General features: G+C 37.8%; 10 protein-coding genes across 10 annotated transcripts; all 10 read left to right on the forward strand.

Moving 5' to 3' along the window:
* Positions 1–555: 555 nt before the first annotated feature.
* Positions 556–828, forward strand: LSM04_008439 (uncharacterized protein; the record flags this gene model as incomplete). Its single annotated transcript, XM_067329993.1, has 1 exon — positions 556–828. The coding sequence occupies one exon, from the start codon at positions 556–558 to the stop codon at positions 826–828; it is 273 nt and encodes a 90-aa protein (XP_067191295.1).
* Positions 829–1,302: 474 nt separating this feature from the next.
* On the forward strand, positions 1,303–1,857 carry LSM04_007064 (uncharacterized protein; the record flags this gene model as incomplete). The annotated part of the gene is made up of 1 exon (XM_067329994.1): positions 1,303–1,857. The coding sequence occupies one exon, from the start codon at positions 1,303–1,305 to the stop codon at positions 1,855–1,857; it is 555 nt and encodes a 184-aa protein (XP_067191258.1).
* Positions 1,858–3,120: 1,263 nt separating this feature from the next.
* LSM04_005210 (DNA mismatch repair protein MutS) lies at positions 3,121–6,597 on the forward strand (the record flags this gene model as incomplete). The annotated part of the gene is made up of 1 exon (XM_067329995.1): positions 3,121–6,597. The coding sequence occupies one exon, from the start codon at positions 3,121–3,123 to the stop codon at positions 6,595–6,597; it is 3,477 nt and encodes a 1,158-aa protein (XP_067191212.1).
* Positions 6,598–7,086: 489 nt separating this feature from the next.
* Positions 7,087–8,826, forward strand: LSM04_004765 (Aminoacyl-tRNA synthetase; the record flags this gene model as incomplete). The annotated part of the gene is made up of 1 exon (XM_067329996.1): positions 7,087–8,826. One exon carries the CDS (start codon positions 7,087–7,089, stop codon positions 8,824–8,826), a length of 1,740 nt encoding a protein of 579 aa, XP_067191191.1.
* A 466-nt stretch (positions 8,827–9,292) lies between these two features.
* On the forward strand, positions 9,293–10,108 carry LSM04_004095 (YbaK/aminoacyl-tRNA synthetase-associated domain; the record flags this gene model as incomplete). Its single annotated transcript, XM_067329997.1, has 1 exon — positions 9,293–10,108. One exon carries the CDS (start codon positions 9,293–9,295, stop codon positions 10,106–10,108), a length of 816 nt encoding a protein of 271 aa, XP_067191165.1.
* Positions 10,109–10,457: 349 nt separating this feature from the next.
* Positions 10,458–11,207, forward strand: LSM04_006518 (uncharacterized protein; the record flags this gene model as incomplete). The annotated part of the gene is made up of 1 exon (XM_067329999.1): positions 10,458–11,207. The coding sequence occupies one exon, from the start codon at positions 10,458–10,460 to the stop codon at positions 11,205–11,207; it is 750 nt and encodes a 249-aa protein (XP_067191240.1).
* A 414-nt stretch (positions 11,208–11,621) lies between these two features.
* On the forward strand, positions 11,622–12,599 carry LSM04_005054 (uncharacterized protein; the record flags this gene model as incomplete). The annotated part of the gene is made up of 1 exon (XM_067330000.1): positions 11,622–12,599. The coding sequence occupies one exon, from the start codon at positions 11,622–11,624 to the stop codon at positions 12,597–12,599; it is 978 nt and encodes a 325-aa protein (XP_067191204.1).
* Positions 12,600–14,189: 1,590 nt separating this feature from the next.
* On the forward strand, positions 14,190–16,280 carry LSM04_009736 (AAA ATPase; the record flags this gene model as incomplete). Its single annotated transcript, XM_067330001.1, has 1 exon — positions 14,190–16,280. The coding sequence occupies one exon, from the start codon at positions 14,190–14,192 to the stop codon at positions 16,278–16,280; it is 2,091 nt and encodes a 696-aa protein (XP_067191334.1).
* Positions 16,281–16,885: 605 nt separating this feature from the next.
* Positions 16,886–17,920, forward strand: LSM04_004391 (Programmed cell death protein 2; the record flags this gene model as incomplete). Its single annotated transcript, XM_067330002.1, has 1 exon — positions 16,886–17,920. The coding sequence occupies one exon, from the start codon at positions 16,886–16,888 to the stop codon at positions 17,918–17,920; it is 1,035 nt and encodes a 344-aa protein (XP_067191173.1).
* Positions 17,921–18,392: 472 nt separating this feature from the next.
* On the forward strand, positions 18,393–20,759 carry LSM04_003197 (uncharacterized protein; the record flags this gene model as incomplete). Its single annotated transcript, XM_067330003.1, has 1 exon — positions 18,393–20,759. The coding sequence occupies one exon, from the start codon at positions 18,393–18,395 to the stop codon at positions 20,757–20,759; it is 2,367 nt and encodes a 788-aa protein (XP_067191145.1).
* Positions 20,760–20,985: the final 226 nt, after the last annotated feature.

Here is a 20,985-nt window from a genome sequence, read left to right on the forward strand (position 1 = left end):
TCTTTATGCTACTAATAACTCTGTTTTGGATGATGATGGTGATGATAACATTTATGCGTTTCTTGTGTATATATATAAGGTTGATTTGTTTACGTTGCAGTGAAATGTGTCAAATTTATTATTATTATTATTATTATTATTATTATTATTATTATTATTATTATTATTATTATTATTATTATTATTATTATTTTGCTTGTTGGGTATCTTTTCTTCTTCTTGGTTGTATTCGTGTTTAACTGAGAGGAAAGGAAAGGAAGAAAAAGAATGATATAGTGTAAAGCGGAACAGAAGAAAAGGGGAAAAAATTAAGAGAGCGAAGAGAACACAGAAGAGAAGAAACAGAAAACGGTATGTACGAAGCGAAATGAAAAGGTTTTGTTTATCTCTCAATGATATGTTTCTATTACATGAAATACACATTTCTCTTTTTTGTAAATAGATTCTTTCGTTCTTTCTTCTTCATATCTCTCCTTGTTATTCCTATTCCCTATTTATTAATCCATTAGTACATATACGTATATATATATATTATAATTAGAGGTATAAGAGTGAATGGGAATATGGCGTGATCGTTGGCAGGCCTGCTGTAATGCGGTGAGTATTCTCTGGACTGTAGGCGGCCGACTTCGCACAGTGTATAATGGTTCAAAGAGCGAAGAAGAACGGCGTAAAGATAGACGTGCAACACATATACGATTAGTATTCTTTCTTATGGCTGTTGTGATGTTCGCAACGGTTGATTCTTACGGGGATGCGGCAGTGGCACTGAGAAGTGTGATCCGTAGGGCACGTCGACTTCTTCTACGTAAAAAATCAGTGCAATAGTAAATATACACATTATATATCTATATATATATATATATATATATGTATGGATTTTAATAACGATGGTTATATAATATTTTTGTCTTTGGTCATGTGTGTATCTGTTCGTCTGTTTGTTTCTCGGTTTTGAGAGTCTTGTACTCTCTTCTTCCTTCACATCACCTCAAAACACACACACACACAAAAAAAGAAAAGAATTATAAACCTATATATGTGTACATGTATATAGACACGGTTGTAGGGGTTTCTTCTCTTGTGAAGAAAACATATGATGACTATTGTTCATCTTAAAGAAATATAATATCCTCTACTCCTTTTTTTCCCTTTTTTCTTTCTTTATTATTACGAATACTTGATGGTTCTGACATTTATTATTTATTGCTATCACCATATATACATATATAAATATATTTACAGTATATCAAGATCAAAATAAGAAAAAGAACAAACAAAACAAAAAAAAAGGTTAACCACATGGTCAGTACAGCAGCTGAAAAAGAAAAAAAGCCAATCCCAACACTCCCCTATCGCAAACCATGGCTGGTCTTTCTTCCCACATGTATTGCATTTCTCCTTCTCAACTATTTGGCATGGGGAACCACCGTCAACGCCGATGGCACCGATCTCCTTCCCTCCCCTACAGTATTGGCCCTACGGGCGGAGCGGGAATTATCGGGATATAATAATAATAATAATAATAATAACGCCTTCAGTCTGCGGCTCTTCCTCGAGGACGATCTCCTCCGCCATCTCTTTTACATCAGCCGTTATTTTGGCGGGATGGACGCCGTGCGGGTTATTTGGCTGCTGGCGTGTTTGATTCACTGTGCGGAGTTGGGCATCGCCGTGCGGGTCTGTGCGGCCTGCCGGGCTGTGCCGCTGGTGTGGGCGTTATATTTAATATTGACGGCATTGGGCGGGGTATCGCAATTGGCCCCACTGCTGGCGGCCCGGGATGCCTACATGACCGCCATGCAGGGGAATGATAATAATAATAGTAATGATAGTAATAGTGAAAAGAAGAAGTAATAATAATAATAATAATAATAATAATAATAATAATAATAATAATAATAATAATAATAATAATAATAATAATAATAATAATAATAATAATAATAATAATAATAATAATAATAATAATAATAATAATAATAATAATAATAAAGAGGGATGAAGATAGGAAGGAATAAATGATGTTTTTTTTCCTTTTTTTGCGTTTTTTTCTTTTCTTCTAGTTGCAGCTGATAATGAGGGGAATGTGCCATGATTCAGGCTTTGGCGGATTCTGTCTATCAGTGAAATGAAAGAAGAAAAACAGAAAGAAAGATAAATATGAAAAGTGTATGGGTATTATTGTTAGTGTTACCATTTATTATGAGCTTTTTTCTTTCTAGAGCTTATTCCTTTTTTTCTTCTTCCTTCATCCCTCACTTCATTTTTCATTACACATTCAGTGATTATATATTACTTTCCGACGTGTATTTTTATTTTTTTTTATTGTTTTGAGTACTTCTTTTTGTTTTTTTTTCTCTGATAACTGTATTGCAAAATACGTACATTTTTTTTTCTTCCTATTTCTTATTCTCTATTTTTCTTTTCCTATCTCTTTATTTCTATTTCCCCTTCTTCTTTTCTTCGTATAACACAGAAAGTTAGACATACAAGCATACATACATTTATATACACAGATATATATATATATATAAAGAGAAGGATAGTGTTGATATTGACATTATTAATATTATTATTTTTAACAAGTACAACGCAACGGCCGATTTTTCTGCTTATACATTTACACAACACGGTGGTGGAGCCCCGTCGTCGCTTCTGCAATTGCAGTTGCGTAAACCAGGTGTTCGCTACTCCGCACCGGTTATTTCTCTTGCAGGTTGTACCAGTTATCAACAGGCACGAGTACAGAATGAAGGGGCATTTCGTTTTCCAGCAGATGAACAACAAGAATTGGATTTAGAAGAACAGGAAGAACAAGAGTATTCACATACATCACATTTGTGGTCTGGTGTAGCAGCACCTACCTTTGGTGAAAACCATTTTACTACTGAAACATTTCCACTTAATCACAGTATCATGAATCCACGAACTCCCATTAGATTACGTCATAATAATAATAATAATAATAATAATAATAATAATAATAATAATAATAATAATAATAATAATAATAATGCTTTTCTAAACTCTTTAGGACAAACTCGAACCCGAACAGCTACAACGACACTTTCTACAGAAAAACGTTCCAGTACAAATCCCAATGTCGGGGAATGTATTATGGCACTCATTGATAATAGTGCTAATGAAGTTGGTGTAGCTTTATGTCAACTTCCATCACTAGCTATCATTATCACACAATACGGCGATAGTGTGGCTTTCGCTAAAACCCTTTCTTTTATTTTTTCTCGTAATCCTGTGGAGATATTAGTACCAGAAACGGCTGTAGACGGCAAGTTTGTCCAAACACTACTTCGTCACTTTCGTGATATTACATTTACGGGTGTACAAAGACGTTCCTTTGATGAGGCACACGGGGCCCATCGCCTCTTAGAACTCATGTCTACCGATGAGGCCTGTTCTGAAGTGAGTAATATTGATCGATATCTCTGCATCGCCGCTGCTAATGCCCTTATTGACTTTGTAGAGTTAACATACAATTATACACTTCTCCCACACACCGTACGTGTACAGTACTTGGCATTAGAAAATTATATGGAGGTATCACGACTCTCTGCACGGGCACTACATCTCATTCCATCCGGGCCTTCACTACGTGGAAGAGCAGGAATCGCATCGCTACAACAACAACAACATGAACAAGGTTATAATGGTAATAGTGGTATTGCTACAGGAAGTACAACAGATCGTTATAGTAGTGGTAGTACTAATAGTAATAGTAATAATAATAGTAATAAACGAACGGCACGTAAAACCTTATTTCGTTCCTCAAGAGAACATAGAGAAAGTGCACCACAACTACCGCTAGTGGATGCGTTAAATCACACAATAACAAACGTCGGCAGACGTCTTTTACGCTCTACTGTACTGCAGCCATTACGAGATGCTGTTAGTATTGAACTACGCTATGATAGCGTGGAGTGGCTCTTACACCACGAAGAGGCCCTCACCGCTCTTCGCTGTTCTCTACGTTCTCTTGGCGGTGACGACATTGAACGTGTTATCTCCACCTTCTCGCAGGAACCTAAAGTGCAAACTGTGAAATCTATGCAGCATCACATTGAGTCTGTTGTGGCATTATGGAAATTACTTGGTGGTATTATACAACTCTCTCACACACTACGTGCCGTGTTGGGGGATGAGGCAGAGGAACGGGATAAACATGAAGCGAAGGGTTCTAGTGCTTCTCCATACGACTCCAGTGATGAGAATAATAATAATAATAATAATAATAATAATAATAATAATAATAATAATAATAATAATAATAATAATAATAATAATAAGGGAATATATGACGGGTTTCCTTGTGAGGAGCAACCTCAACAGAAACGTCGCCGATATGATGGATCCCCCAATAATCATCACACATACCCTAAACAGAGTTATCATAAAAGTGTCAAACATCCGAGTAGTAGTAGTAGTAGTAGTAGTAGTGGAGGAGGCACCACACTTCTTCGTAAACTTCTTGAAACATTAACGGTATGTCGTATGGAGGAAATACATACAGAAATATCACTTTATTTAGATGAGAGTGTTGTGCGGGTGACAGAACAAAATGGACATCCATTTATTGGTACAAGTGCTACACAACGAGGCAGACGACCGGGTGGTGCCGTACTTCAAGTACAACAATGTTTTGCAGTAAAACCAAATCTCAGTGGTACATTAGATGCGGCTCGATATCAATATAGTCAAGCTGTTGAGGCAATGTTTGCCTACGCGGAGGAATTGAAACAACAATATAATGTGGGATCATTACGTGTGGTACACGATAGTGTACGGGGATATCATTTTTCATACGATGCTCGACACGAATGTAATGCCCCGGATTCTGTGTTTCTACAAAAGTATTCTGGTGGAAATCACTATGCATTATATCACAGTAGTCGTATGATGATGATGATGGAAACACAGAAGGAACAAGTAGAAAAGGAGACAGAAAAGGAAAATATAAATGGTAATCATGGGGCTTGTATGTATACGATGACACCATTATATAATGAACCTGTCGATCCGAGTATAATGTTTACAAACAGTAATACAGGTTTTATGCGAACTGGATATACTTCTCAACAACAACAAACACAAGAAGAAGGAATGAATAAAGATAATCTTCATAGTATTACAAAACATCAAGTACGTGGTAGACGTGTGACGTGTACCACAAAAGAAATGCTTATTTTTCGCCGTAACGCCGATGAAGCTGTAACTGAAATTCTACAAACACAAGACAGTCTTGTACGTTTTCTTGTGGATTATCTCCGACAACGATTAGGGAAATTACAGGCGGTCTGTGATGGTGTGGCTATGTTAGATCTTTTAGTGGCTTTCGCTATGTATAGTAGATTAAACGTCTGTACACGACCAAAATTACTTAAACCCGATAAACTATTGCGTATTTGTACTGGGACACACTTTACAGAAGCACGACACCCGGGTGGAATGACGTTATCAACAGGATCAACAGCAAATACGATTTGTTGGGAGGCGAAGAGTGGGGTAAGTGTATTACTACTCACAGGCCCTAATGCCGCCGGTAAAACAACCCTCCTTCGTCAAGTAGGCCAATTAATCACACTTGCCCAATGTGGTTGTCTCGTCCCCGCCACATCCGCCGCTCTACAGCCATGCGATCGACTTATTGCACACATGTTATGCGATGACTTGGATGATGCGATGACATCCGCGTTTGCCCGGGAAATGCGAGAGTTGGCACATGTCTGTCAACACACCACACCAGCGAGTGTTGTCTTAATAGATGAACTCGGCCGCCGTACGGCTGTGCGGGAGGGAATTGCATTGGCGTGGGCCACCGTGGAGTTTCTGGTCGCCACACGATGTCGAAGTGTATTCGTCACACACTTTAGTAGACTCACTCGACTCGCACTGCGCAGTGGTGGGGCGGTGCGGAATGTCCATCTCGCCATATCTACAGAGAAGGATGATCCTATAACAACAACAACAACAATGATGAAAAGTACAGGGACGAAGACGACATGTGCTTTACGATTTGAATATCGTTTATTACCTGGACCTTCACAGGTGGATCACTATGGATTACGTCTCGCGGCTCATGTGGGGTTTTTTCAGCCGGCGCTTGATCTTGCGAAGGAATTACTGCCGTTAATGAATGGAGAAGGAGAAAGATGGGATGAAAGTAATGATGCTTCTTGTACTAGAAAAGGGATATGTGATGATGACAATAATAATAATAATAATAATAATAATAATAATAATAATAATAATAATAATAATAATAATAATAATAATAATAATAATAATGTCGAGGGAAGTGAGATCGTTAGTACTACTACCACTACTACTACTACTACTACTACTACTAATGATAATGATAACAGCAGTGAAAGTGGTAGCCAGACGAAAGTAAGGGCAGTAAAGAGAAAAAGGAAGGATGAAGATATTAACCATATTGATAAGAATAGTGATAATAATGATAACAGTGCTGATGTTATACCAAGATTTTCCTCTGCCTCGGGTATTTCAACTATTCCCCAAGTTAGTGAGGTATTGGATAGCTCTGATTCTTCACACAGATATTCTTTGGCTTTGTAAAAATGGGATTTGTATATATATATATATATATATATATATATATATATATATATATATATAATATTTATGTACATGTATACATGTATGTGTATTTAATTTCATTTTTCTCTATTTCTCTTGAGAGATGGGGTTGGGTTGAGGTAAGGGATATTTTTAAAAGTGGTTTTTTGTGGGGGGTCTTGTTTATTTCTGATTAATAATAAACGACTCACTGTGTCGCAATTTTGTGCATTTGAGAAAAAATTTTTTTTTGACATACTGTTATTGCGAACTTATTTATTTTTACTTGTGTTTTTTTTGTATTACTTTCTTTTTATTATTTATACAAGTAGTTCATTCCCGTCAAGGCAAGGACACTTTTGTGTAATTGTGTGTTTTTTCAAAGTAGTACATATAATAATAAATTTCTGGAACTATAATCACAATCCTATTCTTTTATTATTATAATTACTTATTATTATTAGTATTCCTTGTTCTATTTTACAGTGAATGAACCGGTATGGAATTATGAGACGTCTACAACCCCAAAGCTTTCAAATTCTCGCTTTGCTCCGCTATCACAGCACTACTAGTACTATTGATAACAGTAATACTAATACTAGGAGTACTATTATAAATAGTAATGAGAAGAAGAAGAAGTGTTCTTGTTCTTCATCAATCACGGGAGTAAACATCGCCTCTATTCAGTGTAGTAATGAGAAAACTGTAGTAATGCGTGGACGTATGGAAGCCTCACGTATTCGTGGGAAATTGGCCTTTTTACACCTTCGTCAACCACCATTTCACTCTATACAAGTAGTGGCTACCGGGGAATCTCTTGTATCGACCGTAAAGGCCATCACACCAGAGTCTATTATAGAAGTAACGGGTATAATTAAACGTGCAGATCGACCAATAACATCTACCAGTTGTGCAAACTATGAAATTTACGCTGAACATATTCAACTTCTCAGTCGAGCCGCAACGCCTCTTCCTTTTCCATTAAGAGATTACAATACAAAGCTGGATACACGACTGAATCATAGAACTATTGATATGCGTACACCTCTTACGGCATCCATGATGCGTATTGTATCTATTCTGTCTCAAAGCTTTCGCCATGAACTCCTCTCACGTGATTTTGTAGAAATTCACACACCGAAACTTATCGGAACCGCCTCCGAAGGCGGCAGTGCGGTGTTTGGATTAGACTACTTTGGTCAATCTGCCTATCTTGCCCAATCCCCACAGTTGTATAAACAAATGTCTATCATGGGTGATGTAATGCGGGTATTTGAAATTGGTCCGGTATTTCGAGCGGAGAAGAGTCTCACTCACCGACATCTCACAGAGTTTATTGGTTTAGATGCGGAGTTTGTTATTAAACACGACTACACGGAAGTGTTGGATGTGTTGGAGGCCACGATGTGTGGTATGATTAATCACATGCAAACCGAACACACCGCATTACTGCAGCAGTTGCAGGAATCACTAGCCAAACTAGATGCCGGTGATAATATAAATAACAACAACAACAATACGAGTATTAACAAGGAAGAAAAAAAAGAACAAACTAAATCACGACGTCATGTGAGTTCTCCGATTATTTGTGAAGTTTCCACAGAAACGATAGCCGCCTATGCTTTAACCGTAGACGATGGCACAAGAACAACAACAACAACAACAACAACAACAACAACAACAATGGCGGGAACTGCTAGTTCGCCGTTAGATATCTATCACGCACGTATTGGCAGTGGACCGTGTAAAGTATTACGCCTCGCCTTTGACGATGCCGTACAACTCTTACACGATCACGGTGAATGTACACCGTCGATAACAGACTTTACACTAACGCAGGAACGTCGTTTAGGAGAATTGGTGTGGGAACGTTATGGTGTGGATGTGTACATTGTCGATCAATTCCCAAGCAGTGCACGGCCATTCTATACGATGCCGCATCCATGTAAAGAAGGGGTAACGTGTAGTTTTGATATGTACATTCGTGGTGAGGAAGTCTGCAGCGGGGCTCAGCGTGTACATGATCCGATATTGCTATTGCAGCAAATCACACAACAGGGAAAGGATGCAGCGGATATGAAAGACTATGTGGATGCGTTTCGATATGGTGCGTGGCCTCACGGTGGGTTTGGACTGGGATTAGAGCGGATTGTACTTTTTTTAGTTGGGGCAAAAGATATTCGTCAAGTCTCACTCTTTCCACGAGATCCGAAACGTCTAACACCGTAATACATGGATAAGGGGTACACCTTATGATTATGATTATGGTTATGTTTATTTTTTTCTTTTTGGTGTGTTAGTGTGTGTTGATCATATATATATATATATATATATATATATATATATATATTGTATTTCCCTGGAAGGGTCCTTATTGTTATGGTTCTTATTTCTTGTTGTTGTTTTTTATGATTGTTTATTGCAAGATTGTGTGCATTATATTTAATCATTGTTTGTTGTTCTTTACTCTCCCATATATAGCGTATAAAAATGAATAACTGGTCTACTCAACTTCCGGTGTGCATCATTATTATTGCACTCGATCTCTTCAACTCTTTGGTAGTCAATAGAAAGGGGAAACGTCAATAGTACCAATCGGAAGAGAAGCAAAAACAAAAGGTAACTACTACTATTACTACTACAAAATAAATAAATAAAACACGACAAATAATCAAAAAAAAAAAAGAAAAGGATAATGTCAACAAGTGTTGAAACACGACTTGCATCCCTTCTCTCAAGGTATACATCTATCGAGAAGAGCATTGAAGAGCTGCGCCAATTATTAAAACGTACTACTACTACTACTACTACTACTACTAATAATAATAATAATAATAATAATAATAATAATACAGCAGCAGCAGCAGTAGCCACCTCACGATATCGTGATCCATCTGAATTGAAAGAACTGCAGCCGTGTGAGCGGGATACTCCACAAGTAGCGGCACTACGACAGTGGTGTTTGACACATCATCTCTACAGTGCCGTCTTCCGCTGGGTTCCATCGGATTACTACGAACACTCACTACAGTGGCGTCGTGATATTCTCGGGGCCCATTCTATTCAACATCTATGCAAGTCTATTGTACTGGAGAACACACACTGCATTCACACAGACTGCAGTCATCGTGAAAACTCCCGCTACTACATTATTGTCTACCCCTACACGGAGAAGTTTGATGCCGAGTTTGTCATGCGTCGTGTAAAAGATATGAATGAGGGATTGGGAAAGAAGAAGTTTAACTTTCGTCTTGCAGATCCTGAAGTGGCCCTGCAGTTGACGGGATTCTCACATGGAGCCGTAGCCCCATTTGGGACAACAACTGAAATTCCTGTTATTTTAAGTGATCGCATTACACAACTTGCGCCTCCTGTTTTTTGGATGGGTGGCGGTCATGTTGATTGTAAAGTAAGCGTTAATGTGGAAGAGTTTCTGAATGTTGTGAAACCCATTGTTGCTACCATCACTACACCACTAACAGCAGAGGAGTTGGAACACTTGGTTGATTAGGGAATATGGACGTTATATTCTTTTCCTGTTGGGCGTTTCTTTCTCTCTTTTTCTATCATTATCATTACCTTTTTTAATCTACTGGTGTGTGTTTGTGTATGTGTCTTTGTATAATTTATAATGGGAAGAGGCAATCTTTATATAATGGCATAGCCGTATGGATTTTTGTCTATCCAGAGAGAGAGAGAGAGAGAGGCTATGTTGTGTTTTCTGTTAATTATTATTATTATTTTTTTTTTTGCTTTTTTTTTCTAATTCCCCATCCCTCTTAGAGGAGGAGGAAAAGCCGAAAGAGAATAAAGTAAATAAATAAATAAAAAGTAAATAAACGTATGAGCAGCGAGAGTGTATGACCTTGTCGCAACGCCGACTTGTATGTCCTCTTCTTATTGATATTGGCAGTAGCTGCACTGTAACATTACCGTACATTTATCACACCGTGTGTTCATCCCTGCATGAAGAATTACACACGTTAATGGAACACCGATTTAAACAAAAAGGAGAATATCCACAAAAACAACAATTCTCACAAGTGTATACAGAAAATCGTATTCATACATCTATGAAAACGTTACTACGTCCTTGTGGATTCTCAACAGAACATCCACTCCTACAACACGAAAGTTGGAAAGTTGCGTGGCAAACTTATTTAAATGCTGTTTCAGAACGTGGTCAAGTCTCTGCAGCTGGTTCAGCTCCCATTTCGCATCTTCATAATACTACTGAGAAAGAATATGATGAATCTCAGGTTTTTTTTCCTCTTATAGGCACATTAGCACCACTTCCTGTACCTGTTCATATTCCCAAAGACAGCATAAATGAGGAAACGACGACAATGATGATGATGATGGAGTTCTTTCGAGTAGATGCTTTTATTCCTATTCATGTGCAGATGTATCATGTAATGCGTAGAGTTATGGATCCACTAGGAATGTGGGATTTAGTTGCTGTGGGTATTGTGGTACCAACTCATAGAACCGATTACTTTGTTAAAGCAGTAAAAGATATGAAGAAAAGTAGAATAGGTCAATATCATTTAAAACATAGTTTACCGAACATTCTACTGTACGACTCGAAGGGACTTCAGTTCCGACTGTAGTGTTGAGGATTCAATCGTTGCTCTTGTTGTAAAAAAAAAAAAAAAGAAACGGTAAAATGAGAAATCTCTTGCCCCCCGAGAAAAAAAAAGTCATATTGTAATACTGTTTTTCTTTTGCTTTTTTTTTTCTTTTTTTTTTCTCTTTTCTATAAGTGAGAAGAAAGGGAAGAACCAAAGAGAAATTCTTCAGGGAGACAAAGGGAAAAAGAGAGAAAACAAAAAGAAAAACAAAATAAAACATATTTACATAGAAGTATTTACACAAGTCTGGAAATACACCCCCGTATCAATATCTGCAAATACTTACCAATAAAAAAATATATATTTTTTACATATTCTTAAAAAAATAAAAAATACATTGAGATACCAAAGGTTGAAAAGAAGAGTCCGCTGCTAAAAGAGCTCTTCTCCACAATGGAGAAGAAGTACCCACACCGCAATTCACAAATTCAACTTGCAAGCAATGTTGCAGAAAAAGGAATGGATCTAATGGATAACGTATACCCTATGGGAGAAAAGATCTATGAAAAAATTCTAACAGTTTCCACTACGGTACAACAACAACGATTCTCCCAACTTTTCCCTACCCTTTTGGGATTTGCTATTTGTTTCTTTGGTGGTTGTTTCCCTGTATTTATAACATTGGTGGAGGTGTTGAATCTTACCAGCTGGGAACGCATAAAGAAGAACGTTTATATACTCTATGAAAATTATCTTGCAGCCCGAAGTGCGAGCAAAAGAGATGATATGGTGGATGCTGACAATAATGGTATTCCAGATGTTCAGGAAATTCCACGCAATGAACTTTTTTCTCGTAAATTAAAAGTATTTTTAAATTCTGTTGATACTGCTGCTGTGAAAGAAGCTGTTAATGCGTTGATCCTCGCTTTTCTTGCTATTAAAGCTGCTCTTCATGATAAAATGTCTGCTGCCTTGGCGTTTGGTTGTTCTATCGCCAATATCATTAAACAATTTTCTCATTTGGAGAGGTTTCTTGAAGATAATCTTCCTCCGGATCAAAAGAAATTGGCTGGAACTATTTCAAGCGCTATATTAAGCTTTATCTGCATGTTTATTACAGCATTATTTCAAAAGTACGCTCTTGCAGCGTATTGCGCTGCTCGAGGTGCTAATATGATTGTTGATAATGGTCTCGCTCTCAGAAACCAATTAGCCCTTGCCGATGGAAAAGAAAAGAAAAATACTGCATTAACAATTGAGAGTCCTCAAATAAAGACACTTATCACTTTTCTCACAGTGGTGGGATTTCTTTGGCAAGCGTATATTGGGTTTTCACTGCCTTTTCCAATTAATATATTGCTATTACCCTTTACCTTGGCCGATTGGATTCTTGGCATCGTGTTCCTGGGATCCGCCGGTCTCATGAAATAAAGGAACGAGAAAAAAAAAAAACAATAAAAAAAAAGAAGCAAAAAGAAAGAAGGAGCGCAAATAAAGAGTGAGTCAGCTATGATTTTGCAGATGGTCAATTGGTAAGCATAAAAAAAAAGAAAAAAGTGAGTTTACTCAACTCAAGAATGTTTGTGAAAAAGAAAAAGTGGGGCAGGAGTAGTGGGAGGGTGGGGGTGAGGGGCATTTGAAATTGCATACAAACCTTTGTGGGCATGGAATTCCTATCCCCCAGAGCGTACGGAGAAGACGGGATCATCTTGCTTTAGCGGAGTTTTGCTGGCCATCGTTAATTGTGTTCCGATCGTTTTATATATATTTATATTGCTGGGGAACGCCGGGCAAGGTTTTTTTTTCGGCGTTTCAAGGGTTTCTTTCCTTATTCTTATTATTATTATTATTATCATTATTGCCTATTATTATTGTTGTTATTATTATTGCTATTGTTGTGTTTTTTTTTTTCGTCGTTTCTTTTTATTTTTCCCAAGTTCGGGTTGGGGGCGCCCCCCTTGCAGGCCGTGGCCCCGCTCCGTTCGCCTCGCTCGGCGTTTTCCCCCATGGCCGGGCCCAAAGGGAGGGGAAAAGCGACCGCGGAAAAAAAAAAAACGAAGGGCCGGCGCGGCCTGGTTTCCCCCCGCCCCTTCTTCGGAAAAAGGGGTTGGGATTTTCGCCGGCTGGGTTTCGCTCGTTTTTTGTCCTCCCTCCGGCCGGCGAAATCCCCGCACCGGGGGTTGGGAGAAGGGGGGAACGCTTCGTCTTTGGCTTCCGCCCCGGCGTTCCCGGGGGTTTGTCCGGTGCCTTCCCTCGCTCGCCCTGGCGGGTTTTGCGCCGGTTGGCGGCGGGGAGCCCGGGCGTTTTTTTTTTCCGCCCGTTGGGCGCGGCGCAAGGCCGCTCCTTCCTCGGGCTTAAGGGGCGGGCAAAGGCGGGGCCCGAGACGACCCCGCGGTGGTTTTTGTTTCTTGCCCCAGCCGGGCCAAACCCGGCGGAAGGACGGCCCCGCGCCTGCCCCCTCTTCCTTTCCTTTTCTTTGGGGGTTGCGCCGCCGCCGCGCGGTGTTTTAGCGGGGGCCCTCTGATGAAAAAAAAACAAGGGGGTTGGGGTGGGTTTGTCGTGGGCTTCGGTTTCCGCCGGTTTTCTTATCTTTATATATTTTTTTTTTGTGGTGAGACGTTCGTTCCCGCGCCATTTTTTGTTTTTCCGTGTGTTTTTCGGTATATATTTTTTGTTTGTTTTTCTTTTCTGGCCGCGGAAAATCTCAGGGATATGCTTTTTTTTTGCTTCTTTGTTTTTATTTATTTCTTTTTATTTTTTTGTAGTACAGCTTTGAGTTCTTGTATCCCGTTTATTGATTGTGTTTTTTTTTTGTTCTCGTCTTTCTTTTTTTCTTCGCTTTTTTTTTGGAATATATATATATATATATATATATTATTGAAGATTGTTTATTCATATTTATAACTATATCTTTAAATCTATTTTTGTACACAACTTCACGTACAAAAAAAAAAAAAATACACGTATTTGTTTCTTTTTTTTTGTATTTCCAAATATTAACCACAAAAATATATTAAAGAAATGGATGAAGATATTGGGTTACAACAGGCCATTTACTCTTCTCTAAAAAGTCAACGAACAATTAGTCAACGAGCAATTAGTCACAGATCAAACACTCAACGCGTATCGCAGTTTCCGCCATTTGGTTCACCAATAAATCGTTCTTTTCCTTTAACCGGGCCTAGGAACGGTAAACGCAACGCTTTATTACGTGAAGGTATTATGCCAACACCCCCACGCTCATTACAGGCAAAAACTGTGGGTACTATTGGGTTTTCACAGTATCGTCGATCACCTACTCGTTCTGAATGGGTATGTCCATTGGATGAAGACAGTACTCCAGAAAATACACCTGTACAACTTCAACAGCCAAGTGATCGCGTTCCTGGATGGACACAAATGTGTTCAGGTGGTCGAATTCAACGGCAAAATACATTGGGTTCAAATTTGGTTTTTATAGGTGCAGAGGTGCACAATGAACAAACCGTAAAAATTCATTGCACTGATTTATTATTACTTCGGACTGTTGCTCCTCTACCGCAAACTCAAAATGTTGCATGTTTTACTGCACAAGTACAAAATTTGGTTTCTCCAGGACATTATGCTATGTTTGGAATGGGAGTAACACCAGCTGCAGGAGAAGAAATGCATGGTTTTTCTTTGGTATTAGTTCATTTTGATTCTTCAGGAGGAGTTTTTATCTCTGTTGAACGATGGCGTATAACAGAATATGAAACTTTTGAACGTTTATCAGGTTTAGAACCAATGAGACCCATTCGCCTTATAAGAGATCGTGTAACACTTACACTAGTGATTACTTCAGAATCTATGAGCCTTTCTCTTAATGGAGAAGTTATTTTTCCAGTTATTGAAATTCCAGGGGTTCATTTGGGTGAATCTCTTCCAATTCTTCTTTCAACAGGTGGTAAAATTTTGGTTCGAGATATTGCAGTTGCTGAAGGTGATAAACCGCCAGTAAATCGTTTATATGGTCGAATGCATAATCTTACAGTATCTCCTAAAAAAAGTGATCCCGTAAAAAGGGGTCAAAAATGTTTGGAAGAAGAAGGTTATTCTCCCTCTGGAAGATCTCCTATAATTGAAAATCGTTTTGCTTCTTCAGGAACAAAATCTTCAAGTAAGAGAAAAAGTATTTCTAAAGAAAAACCAAATATTTCAATTGATAACAGTCTACCTCCAAGTATAAATGCTGAATTTGCTGAACGTATTGAGGCAGAAATAATTGAACATTCTCCAAATGTTCAATGGGATGATATATCAGGTATTCCTGAAGCAAAACGTTTATTAAAAGAAGCTGTTATTCTTCCACTTTTAGTACCAGAATTATTTACAGGAATTGTTCAACCATGGAAAGGGGTTCTTTTATTTGGACCTCCAGGAACTGGAAAAACCATGCTTGCTCGAGCTGTGGCTACCAGCGCAAAAACAACGTTTTTTAATATGAGTTCATCAACTCTTATCAGCAGATATTTTGGAGAAAGCGAAAAAATGGTTCGAACATTATTTCAATTGGCACGTCACTACGCCCCTTCGACAGTATTTTTTGATGAAGTGGATGCTCTTATGTCATCACGTGGTGGAAATGAACATGAGGCTAGTAGACGTGTAAAAAGTGAAATGCTTCAACAAATTGATGGATTATGTGCAGAAAGTGATAAAAGAGTTATGGTACTTGCAACTACAAACCGTCCTTGGGACTTGGATGAAGCCATGCGACGTCGCTTGGAAAAACGTATTTATATTCCTTTGCCTGATGTAGAAGGTCGAATTGATATTTTGAATAAACAGACTGCTTCCATGACATTGGATACTGATGTTGATTTAAAGTTAATAGGAAGCAAATATACAGAAGGGTTTAGTGGAGCTGATATTAATTTGTTGGTTCGTGATGCAGCTATGATGCCTATGCGTCGTTTAATTGCTGATCGTTCCCCAGCAGAAATTGCGGCAATGAAAGAAAATGGCAAAATGGTTGTATCTGCTGTTACAATGAAAGATTTTGAAGAAGCAGTTAAAAAAATTCAGCCATCAGTTTTGCAAAGTTCACTTAAAGAATTTGAAAAATGGGCAGAAGAGCTCGGATCTGTGTGAAATACTTAACAGCTCTTTTGGTTTTTTTTTATTTTTCTGTCTCTTGGATATGTATGTGCTAATAGCTAGGAATTTTTTTTGTTTTGCTTTTTTCTCCTAGCAAGAGTGGTTATTATCTCCATTTCATCGTTTTCATTGAAAGGTAGTAACAATCTTCTTTTTTTTTCAGGTTTTTGCGGTTTTTTTTTTTTGATGCCAAGAGTTCTTCTTTTCCGTCAGTAATATTTATAAGTGGCAAGACAATGATTTCTCTATCTTGGGAAGTATTTCTCTTTCTTTTTCTCTGTTTTTTTTTCACTTTACTTTCTCTTCACGGTAGTATTTCTCCCTTTTTTCTTTTTGAAGTCACTTTCTTTTGTTATTACATGGAATGTGCCTCTCAAACGCAAGACGTTTTATATGTTTCCTACTTATTACCATGTCTAATGACATGATAACCTATAAATGATTTCTGGAATTTTTTTACTTTTCTTTTTTTCTTCTTACTTAGGAATTATTTTTTTTCTGCCTTTCTTTTTTTTTTTCTGTCTTCCTTTTTTTTCCTTCTTTTTTTTCTTGAGACTTCTGTTTTTTGTTTAATTTCCTTCTTTTCTTTTTAGGTTGGGATGACGAAGGTTTGGTTAGGGGTATTTGATGGCTATATGTCACCAGAAAGAAATGGCCTAACTTCGGAGACAAAAATTGGCGGTACACCCACATACTTTCCTACTCTTAATGACTCTCAACGAGGAACTATACATGAATGGACTACATGCTCTGTATGTGGTAATCAAATGTTTCTTCTATTACAAGCATTTAGCCCTTTACCAAATATAAATTCTTCACATAATCGGATGATATACGTATTCTGTTGTAACTCTGCTATTTGCGCCCGTCAACCATCAAGCAGTTGGTGTGCTTTTTCTTTACAAGTTGACGCTGATGATGAAGAGGCTTTATGTGATGAAGTATCAGAGGATGTTATTTATATGAATCCAATGACAGTAGCAGAATTACCACCGAATAATTTTCCACCTTGTTGTATTCTTATTACTCCTGAACCAAAAGAAGAAATTGTTGTACCAACTGATTTAGAAGCTGAAATGATTAAAGTTGCAGAAGAAAATGCACGAAATCCTGATATCACCGAAACTGATATAAGAGAATTGGAGCAAACTATTGATCTAAAGGATAAACCATCAGATTATGATTATGAAAAGTTTAGGAGAAAAATGGCAAAAGAACCATCACAAGTTCTACGTTACTATGTACGCGATCAAATACCCAGTCAAGAAATTTCGTCCATGTCATCTATGGCTTATCCTATTCATATGAATACTCGAAAAGTAAAAGATATTCTTCGTATCCCACCATGTAGTCATTGTGGAGCAGCTCTAATTCATGAGTTACAAATTATGCCAACTAGTTTGTATTATTTACGTGTTGGGGAATATGTTACAAGGAATAATGCCAATTGTGATGAAGGGGTGGATTGTGGTACAGTAACAGTCTTTGTTTGTTCAAAAGATTGTTCAAAAAACTCCCCGGGTGTTGTTTTACGAAAAGAATTTATCTTTGTTGAGAAGGCCCCGGAATTACAAGATGAACTCGATGAAGCAAACGGAAGAAGAGATCTTCGTAGTTTTATCACTGAACGGTAACATTTTTGGGTCGTTTTGCCATCTTTTTTTTTCCCTTGGTATCTGTTCATATGGGTTTGCGTTTGCAAATGTGTGCAATTAAAACAACAACAACAAGAAAAGGGATGCCTGAACACGTTTAACATCTTGACTGTTTATTTTTTCTTTGTGATATGGATTGCCATCATAGTTAGGAATTGTACATTGTATTACGGTCTTCTTTTTGTTGGTTTTTATTTGTAGTATTGTATTTTTTTTTTTGTTTTTCTTTTCTTTTTTTCTTTTTTCTTCTTTGTTTTCCTTTTAAGGGAATTAGGAAAAAAAAAAAAACACATTAGTGTTGCCCTTTATATATATATATTACTTCTTTTCATTCTCCTCTCCCAGACTTCTGTTCGGGTTCTCGTAGAGGGCTTTTTAAGGTAAGGGGAAATATATATTTTTATAAAATAAAAAAGCATCACTTCTTGAAGAAAACTCCTTATCTTTTCAAATGAGTCGGAACGTAAAAGGGCCTAGCAGACCTACACTCGCTGATATTCTTGCGGGTAAGCATATTTCTAATACAGGAGGTGAAAGAAGCGTTTCTGGAGACTCTCATCGTTTTTGTCTGTCTGAATTGAGTCCTACTCAATTGCCGTCTAGTGACGTAAACAATAGCGGTAATAGTCAATGTAGAAAGGATGGGAAATCTAACAATAGCTCTTCAGAAATGGAAAGACCAAATCATTTGAAACTAACTAATTTACAAAAGAGGCAATTACGGGCCATTTTTGACGAAGAGAATGGTGTTAAACGTGATAATATTATGAGATTATTAGAAAGATTAGGTATACAACCTTTACCTAGCAGAAAATTATTAGAATCTTACTTTACTACAAGTAATGATTCTCAATCTTCATTATCTGTGGTTCAGTGGATTTCTCTTGTAGAAGATTTATTTAATTTACAAGAAAGCGCTGGAGGTAATAGTGGAAAACCTAACGGTTCACCCAATAGTAGGAGAAATAATACCGAAGTAAAAAAGAGCCAGATAGATTCTCATCCTGGATCCCTTTCAAAACTTCCACCTTCACATACTTCACCTAATAATAATAATAATAATAATAATAATAATAATAATAATAATAATAATAATAATAATAATAATAATAATCAGGGTAAAGACAAAAGTAAGACTGCTTCTGTTACGTACACTACTCTCGGAACTAATTATTTACGTGGTAAAGGACATGAAATGTGGCTTACTGGAAGTGAAGAAATGGATGCCGCACTGATAAAATTATTTATTCATTGTGGAGCTTTAGATAGAAGGGGTAGAGGAATTGAATTATTTCTTGAAGATTTTAGGCGTATGTCTGATCTCCGACAAAACATACTGCCCCCAAGACGAATTCTATGGGAAGCAGCTTCTTCATTAAGTTCTTGGTGTATTTCAGATCCATCTTCTACTAATACCCCAACAGGTGATTTATGTATGACACTTTCACAGTTTTTGGCTCTTCTACAAGATGAGGTTCAAAGTCTTACAACAAGGTTTCGAGAAGGTGATACGGAAAATACTACTCTTCCTATAGTATCTATCGTTCTCGCAGCGTTATCACCAGAACCTATGAAACTTTTATGTGGTACTGAAATTGTTGAATATCTTCGAAATCCTGCAACTATAAGGCATGTATTAAAGGCACTTGAAAATTCGGGTAAGTACTCATCAACTGTTGCTAATCCAACATCACTTATCCAAGAAAGAGGAAGTATATCTACAAAAAATTTTTCCTCACCCACAACATCACCTTCATTACCACCTCGACCGATTCCTGCTAACCGATCACAGAACGCTTTAGCTGTTTCTGATAGTTTAAATTCACATTTAAGCTATGTTGAGGGTTTAGGATCTGGTACTGTTGCTATTCAAAGGAAAAGACGTACAGCATCTTCTTCGGTTGTTTCTCGCTCTTCAACTTTACGCAGTGATCTTCAAAAGTCTGAGATTCCACACTACATGGAACCTAAACCTATGGATGAAATATCCGCCTCCATTATAGCAAGATCTAAGGCAAGAAGAGTTATAGATGAACTCCGAAAGAGCACTATTCCTATCAACCGTTATGAGTGTTTTGCAAGAATTGAATTTGTACAGCAAGCGATATTTGATGAGGCTAATCTTGGGAAGGATGATGATGATGATAATGATAATGCCAGTGAATCGAATGTGGATAGCAGAAATGGGAGTGGTGTTCGCAGTCGTAATCATTATCTTCGACGGAAAGTTAACCCACCAGATGTTAGTGGCCCATTACTTCCTGGAATGTATAGAATGGGTGGAACTGAACTCCAACGTCCTCGTAGAGCCCGTCAAGAGACGTTTGAGCGTCTCTATAAATCTCGTTTTGGCTACATGAGTAGCAGCAATGGGTTACTCATGCAGCGGTCTGCATCTCTGACAAATTCAGCCCCGTCGAGATCACGAAGTGCAGTGAATGGCGCAGCACATGTATCTGGTGGAGAACCCACATCCATAAAGAGAGAAACTTCTACCCCTGTCTTATCTAGAGAAGAGGCCCCAATATATTATTTATTGGAAAACCCCCCACCCCCATCACAGAGTCAACGTCGTTCCTCTCTGCAGAATGTTAGACGAGATTCCCGACCACCCCTCATGCTGGCAGATATTTATCCTACGCCATTCCTTGGAGTTTCAAGGGGATCAGACAGACCTTCTTCTCATAACTCCGCTAGTAACACAAGTGTAACGGTGAATATTAACAAACAGCACCAGCAAACATTTAAACGAGGGAGTACTACTGTATCACAGAATAGTGCATCATTGGCTAGGCGCAGTTCTGTACTAATGCCTTGACTTTGCCAGTTCTGTTTTTTTTTTCTTCGCAACGTATATTCTTTTTTTTGAATTGAAGCAGAGGAAGCAAAACCAAAGTAATGGAGGTTTGGTTAAAAAAAAAAAAATGGTGGAAGCCAATATATTTTTATATATGACTAGATGAAGTTATTTTTCTTCTGTTTGTGCTGGGTACAGCTATTTGTAGTATATTTAAACTCAAGTTGAGAGGAGGTCAAAATTGATA

The sequence above is a fragment of the Trypanosoma melophagium genome (genome assembly GCF_022059095.1).
Source record: "Trypanosoma melophagium isolate St. Kilda chromosome Unknown ctg24segment1, whole genome shotgun sequence".
NCBI lineage: Eukaryota > Euglenozoa > Kinetoplastea > Trypanosomatida > Trypanosomatidae > Trypanosoma > Trypanosoma melophagium.